The 6,964-nt window shown below is 34.1% G+C and overlaps 1 protein-coding gene across 1 annotated transcript; it reads left to right on the top strand.

The window, feature by feature from the left end:
• Window positions 1–2,109: 2,109 nt before the first annotated feature.
• On the top strand, window positions 2,110–3,735 carry LOC132543557 (uncharacterized). Its single transcript, XM_060207072.1, has 2 exons — window positions 2,110–2,728; window positions 3,101–3,735. The coding sequence occupies exons 1-2, from the start codon at window positions 2,110–2,112 to the stop codon at window positions 3,733–3,735; spliced, it is 1,254 nt and encodes a 417-aa protein (XP_060063055.1).
• Window positions 3,736–6,964: the final 3,229 nt, after the last annotated feature.

Here is a 6,964-nt window from a genome sequence, read left to right as displayed (position 1 = left end):
TTGGTATTTTCTCATTTTTTGTATAATGTGTTGAAAAATTGGGTCAATTTTGAATTTCTGCTGTCACTTCTTAGGTATTTAGGACCCTAACATCGTTGATGAGTCGTAGAAGGCTGAAACAGCTGCGTGATGCAGTTAAACTCACTATTTAATCACTGCAGTATCTAATACATAATATGTACTAAAATATTCCGTTTACTCGTGAGTATTTTGTAGGTTTATATATGGACTTGACTGAAACACAGACGGAAAATGACCTTTTTAATCATGATAAATTCTCTTATAACATATTGTTGTTATTTACAAAATAAGCACTTGAAGATGTTAAGTCTTATTAAAAGTATGATTTGTAGATTCATTATCATTATCGTAAATAGAATTCCAAATTCCAAAAGCAAATCTTAAATTTAAAGTTTTTTAAGAATAAGATAAAATAACTAAAAATCATCTTATCGAAAATTACTTTTGATTTAATTCTAAAGCATTTTAGAACTGAACAATCAATAAAAGCAGTAAGACTATCAGTAGGGTCCTTAAAACAACGTCCTTAGAACAACGTCCTTAGAACAACGTCCTTAGAATGGTTTCTGTCTAAATACTTATTGATATATACACTTCGGACAAAATAATTAGTCTTCTTAACAAAAGGTGATCTGTTACTAAAATAATGTAGAGTTGGTTTTTTAAGCGTTTTCAAAACCTCTCTCTATGTACATCGAAATATATTTCCTGATAGGAATATTTGATGCGATACATTTCGAATTCTTGGCCTGGAGAGGGAAGTTATATTTTTCAATTTCATTTGTAATAGTTATAAAGACTTAAATTTCGTTAATATACAGCGGGGCCAAATGACAAGGTACTGCTATGAAAACCGTAACGGTAAAGTGTAAAGGACATTTTATAAATTCAATTCAAACAGAAACATAATTGAATATTCCTCACTTCCTTGTTGTCGTTAATTCATTGTGAATGAAGGATCATCGGATAAAATCTACATGTAAAATTTACGAATAAAATCGGACATATAGCGATGTTGAAATTATGGAACTTAATGAATATGATTGCTGTTATTTGTGTGGGTTCATGTGTATATCGGGTAATGGGTTTTGAAATTACCGTCTTCCTATTGTCACACTACAAAATATGCAGTCATGCGTTTTCAATAGAAATATTAAAATATTCATACAGGCCATGGTGAAAAAAAAAGAAAGAAACAAAGAGAAAAAAAAATCGTTTTAAAAGGTGCTATTTACTTGTGTCATAGATCTTTGTTATAGAAGGTGGTAGACATTGCTCTGGACTTTCAGTTCCTTTGGTTTTCTGTATTCGGCAGGACACGTTTCAATTAAAGATTTTCTGTAAAATTATGGGGCTGCTGTACTTCCCTGTCTAGTCTATAACTTTCGATCACTTCAATTTTCTTCAGTCGCCTCTTCGTCTTCAAAACTTAGGCCCTTAGTATCACTGACGACTCCTAGAAGTGCGAAACAGCTGTATGTAATTCTAAAATCATATTGAAAGGTGCGGTTTACCTGTTTAACTCCCTAATAGTGATGTTAATAAATCATTGTACCTGTTTTCCATCAAAATTAATTATTATCAAATCAATGACCAGAATATTTAGTGATTGTAATGATATTGTTGGATGTTCTCAAGTTACGTGTTGAATTTGAGTCAATTCCAGAAAGACTTCACAATTTCAGTAAACTGGGTCTCTTTTTACTTAAATATCGTTATTAATAACAGTACAAATACATCCGATTCATGTTTTACAACAGAGTTGTCAGTATAACATGTGTTTTTTACCAAAATTATATCTCGCATGATAAATTATCTGCCAGCTCCGTATAAGTATCAACCAATACGAAAATAACCTCAACAGAATCTTGTATTCCACAGATTTAGTTTGCTATTACGGTCAAAATGACATTTGATTCATAAGATCTTCAAACATTGGTTAATTTCAGTAATTTACTTCAAAACATTGCATTATGAAATATTTTGATTTATTGATTTAAATATTCATATCTACCCGTTCTTAATTTTAAAAAAATATACTGATTCCAGTATTTTGATGTTCTCACTAATTTCTGTTTAGGCCTAGATATGGGCTGTGGACAGAGCAGCAGTGCAGCGGCCCCGCGTCCTGCAGGAGGAGCTGCAGCGGCAGTACAACAAGAACCAAAGTATGCAGGCCCCCCGGTCACTTACAATATCGTCAACATCGATGTGCCACACGAGTCCCAAACGGGCTTGCTGTTCTCACCTGAGATGGCGTTCAATACGCTTACAGGAAGTGTGTACCTTCCAGCCCTAACAAATATGTACGACCTTGGGTTCCGAATGTCAACCTTCAACGTCTCTCCTGGAAGTATGACAGCTTCAGGATTTGTGTCCTTGAAATTAGAATCTAAACTTAGAACGCAAGGAATATTTCATCAAGTTACTGAAGAGGAAAAAGGAAAATGGAAGTTGTGTATGGAAAAGTCCAGTCTTCCGCAACAAGTTTTTGGAACCGGACTTTTGAAAATTGGAGGCACATCATCCACTCAACCCATCCATATTTTCCAGACAATAGACAGAATATCAAACGAAGGAGGACGTCTCGTTTCTATAGAGGTTACAGGAGGGTCCTTTACGGGAGCGTCTGCCGCACCTGTTTCTGCTACCATGGGAATGGGCACTCAACCCAGTATGATGCTTTACGGCCACAGTCCAAGCACACGTGAGTATTTAAAGGGAACTTCTGACACACGTTATAGACAAACAAGCATGCACAACCCAGACATAAGTGAAATAAAGAGAAAATATTCTGGAAAATTAAAACGAAAGATGGGAAATGATATGCATATATAATCTTTTTTACAAAATACTGTGCAAATACATGTGAAGAAACGAAAGAAATCGGTGACATTCATGGTCATGCTTCAATACAGTTGATATAGACTATAAAGGCGTTTAATGGGCGCCTGCAAGATTTCAGTGAAAAATATTCTATTTCCTTGTGCGATCTAAAGAAAACTGTGTTCAGTATTTAATATGCCAGCTAGTTTGATTGTAATGAACATTATTGACAAGGTGGGTTTATGTTTTCCAGTTCTGTGTGTTGACATATTCTACGAGATGCCAACAACACAAGGTGGAGAGAAGTACATGTATCAGATTGTGCCTGCGCAGATGTCAGCTGTTCTGAAAACCCTTACAGGGGCCATTGGAGGTTCCTGGACCGTCACCTTTGACTGGATGAATATCGTAGGACCATATCTTTCACAAGGCTGGAAACTAGTGGAAGTTTTCCTAGACCAGAACAACAAAAGTTTCTCTGACAGAGCGTTCATGGCGTCTAAGATCACATCTGAAGTTGGGGCAATGTTCATATTTGAGAAGCCCTTGTCAAAGGCAAACGACAACACACCAGTATATGAAGCAAAAATGGTGGAGTACAGAGCCCCAGGAAAAATGAAGATGGCTGGAATTGGTAAAACCACTATTGAAGTGAACGCTAATTGGGACAGTGTGATAGCGCAAGAAGGTCAAAATGGCTGGGATTTGGTTCGAATTCTCCAAACACCTGCAACAATTTTCAAGCAATCGCTAAGTATGACCCCAGAATTCGGTTGGGTTCACTATATATATTTTCAACGGAAGATCATGCAAGCACCAGCTGAACAACAAAGTACAGATGAACCTCCAGCACCTGTCTTGCCACCACAGGAACAAGAGACCAACTAGTAAGACATGACAAACGGAAAGAAAACAGTTTGAACCCTTAAAACCCATGTGTGAAAGCATGAAGTCTTCGGAATTCTTATATGAAACGTCTTGTGATTAACATTTTTTATTGCAAGACGGGAAAATTTATTAAACTACCTTTGCGCATGAAGAAAATTCTGTTTCACGTGCTTACGAGACAATTTATGTACAGGAGTCTTTCGAAAGTTGATGACGTTTTCAGCATTATCTTAGAGGTTGAGGTTACGGAGTGTGGAGTAGTGCACACAAACTAGTACACATATGAACATCCATATTTTTATATGGATGAAAAGCAGAACATCCCATCTTCTTGTGAACTGTTGTTTACCAATCAAACTACTAACACTAATGAAATGCCCCGTCGATATAATGAACGAAATATTTAAGTCATTCTGACTGATAACCAAGGACCGTAAAAATATCTTCACAACTATCAAAGTGGAGATTGTTTTCTTTATGAGTTGGCCAAAATATAGTTTGCTGACAGATATTTTAGAGATTGTACAAAAGACACACCAATGGATAGCACTTTTAAATACGAATTAACAGTTAGAAATGTTATAATCAATGAATTGAATTACCTCATTCAACTATTTCATTATATAAATGATAAAAGTTTGAACCTTGAAATCGTGCGATTGTTTGAAAATAGTTTATTGAAGTTCAAATTTTCGATCAATATATCTTCGTTTCTAGGGTTTACAAAATATAAGTATAATAATTTATTGAAATATGACTATGTCATGTGTGAGTTCAGTATGTTTCATGTTTTTTATAACTGTGCAAGTTGTATATACTTTTGATTTCAATGTTATTACGTAAATTGTAATTGTTCCAAACTATTTGTGGTGTATAATAAAAAACATAAAGGCAAAAAGCAATTTGATTGAATTGCCAGGTTAAAAGTCCTTTAAACCTCTAGTAATACACCATTGTTTATGATTGTCCACTTCCTGTATTAATTGTTTATCAAAACACCAATTCGATCTCTTGTATCTGACATAAGACATTTTATATAATATGGTATTGTACAGCCCGGAAAAAGCATTAGACTATATTTCAAATTATCAATATGACAATTGGATATATATATATCGAGACAACTCTATGATATTGCAGAGACAAACATTTATGTTAATTTCACAGTACTTAATACAAACAGTATTGATAAGCAATATTGGATGTGCATACATTGTCACGTGCATATACAAATGAGTAAGTCAGCAATATTAAATTGACGTTGGCAAAGAGGCAGAAACGTCACCTAAGAATGCTTCTAGTAGAATTACTTACGGGTATAAGAATGCTTGGAGTATTAACAAATTGACTGTGATAACTGTAATTTTTTCGTGAAAACTTTTTCAACATTGCAAGCTTTTGTTGTATTTCAGTTTGTACATATTAAAGATTCTATACTTTTACCTAGTTGTTTTTATTTAAGAGTGATTTTGATTTTACTACCGAGGATATTTGTTTTCATTGATCCAGAGGAAGAGTATCTGTTAATCTAGATAGCCACAGAGTGTGGCACATAGTTCAGTGTCGTCATTGTAAACAAGATTATATCATAACTCCTATCATATCTATAACATTCAGGAGATAATATAAAGAAAAGACGCAACTTCTAACTCATCGAGAAATATTATATATTTTGTGTGATATAAAGCTGGACATATTTGATGCTCGCTAGTTTGCCTGTTGGTTCCGTTGTGTGATATAAAGCTGGACGTGTTTGATGCTCGCTAGTTTGCTTGTTGGTTCCGTTGTTTGATACCTTGTACTCATTTGAGAACGTGACTTACTTGGATTGACCAAGGTTGACATGACTGGTGTCGTCGATGAAGCAGAAGACGCTTACTTTTCTGGAACACCTGATCTTATAATTTTTCAGGAGACTCAGTGCTAGTCTTTCTTTTGTTCAAGTTTTGCCCTAGTTTTATGGAAATTGAGTTTGAATTATGATTATTTTGCCATGTTGGAATTTTCTTGATTTTTTTTGCAGTGAATTTTTATACAATACTGCAATGATCTAAAACAGCACACAGCTTGATGGTAAGATTAGTTATTCATCACTATGCTTATTCGTTTTTATCTTTCCGTTTTAATAAACAATAGCACACAGGGACATTGTAAAGGTATACTTGTTGCAAAACATGCTCTTTAAATTCCATTCAGTCTGGTGTTATCTCCCTTTAACAAATGTTATTGTCATTAAACTTTGTATTGGATACTATCACATTACTGATGATGGTGATGATGACGATCTAAACCAATATTACTAGAATATTCTATTCATCGTCGATTAAAATGGACCATTTCTATATTTATGATGCAAGATACTTCTTGATACTAAAATAAACAGCGTAAGTATGCAAATATGCTGCCTTCCTGAATTCTGAAAAAAGCCAGTCTAGGAATTTACATGGAGTTCGAAATAGGCATGGTAAGAGATATAGAACAATAAATGTGCATACATTTTCAATCAATAAGTTACAAAAAAGTAATGTTATTTTACATATACAAACATAGGCAAAAAAATCAACAGAAAGGTAATAACTAGGTGTTTTTTTCTAAGTCTGTGATTAACACTGCTAAGTTAGACATCATAGATTCAATAACATATCATTACTCAGCACCGGTTTGCTTGTAACAATAATACTTAAAAAAAGAAAGAAGATAACAGACCTTAGCAAGCAGCCAATACATGGGAAGGGAGGTAATAGAATGTCGAATGTCGAAATTGTAAATTGACAAAAATGAATAAAAAAATTAAAGATATATATGAATATAAATCATGGAACAGACATTCAGTTTAACATTTACAGCGAAACAAATTTATTATAGTTTATTAAAAGTAATTTACAGAGATTTCTGTTGATATCTCTTGTAACATATGAATAGACCGTATCGAAAGGATAGGTAGTTCGTTAATTTTACTTCCTCCTGGATCTCTGCCTATGAACTGGTACTGGCATACGCTATCTTCACTTTCTGTCGTTGACGATGATGTGCCAAACAATTTAATCTGGAGTCTACCCTTACTGCATTGATACCTTCATTGTGAATATTTCAACAATAAAAATCAATACTTGTATTCTTGGAGCGAATCACAAACTTTTCTTGATCACATCTAGTTTGGACTAGCTACACTGTATGTTCTTGGACATAACTGAAACTTTCATATTTCTTAAAATGTGTCATATTTATG

This window comes from Ylistrum balloti, unplaced genomic scaffold (assembly GCF_031769215.1).
Source record: "Ylistrum balloti isolate Yb309-2 unplaced genomic scaffold, AGI_CSIRO_Ybal_v1 Utg369758, whole genome shotgun sequence".
NCBI lineage: Eukaryota > Metazoa > Mollusca > Bivalvia > Pectinida > Pectinidae > Ylistrum > Ylistrum balloti.
The sequence above is the reverse complement of the archived record's forward strand: the minus strand, read 5'-3'. Positions and strand labels throughout refer to the sequence as shown.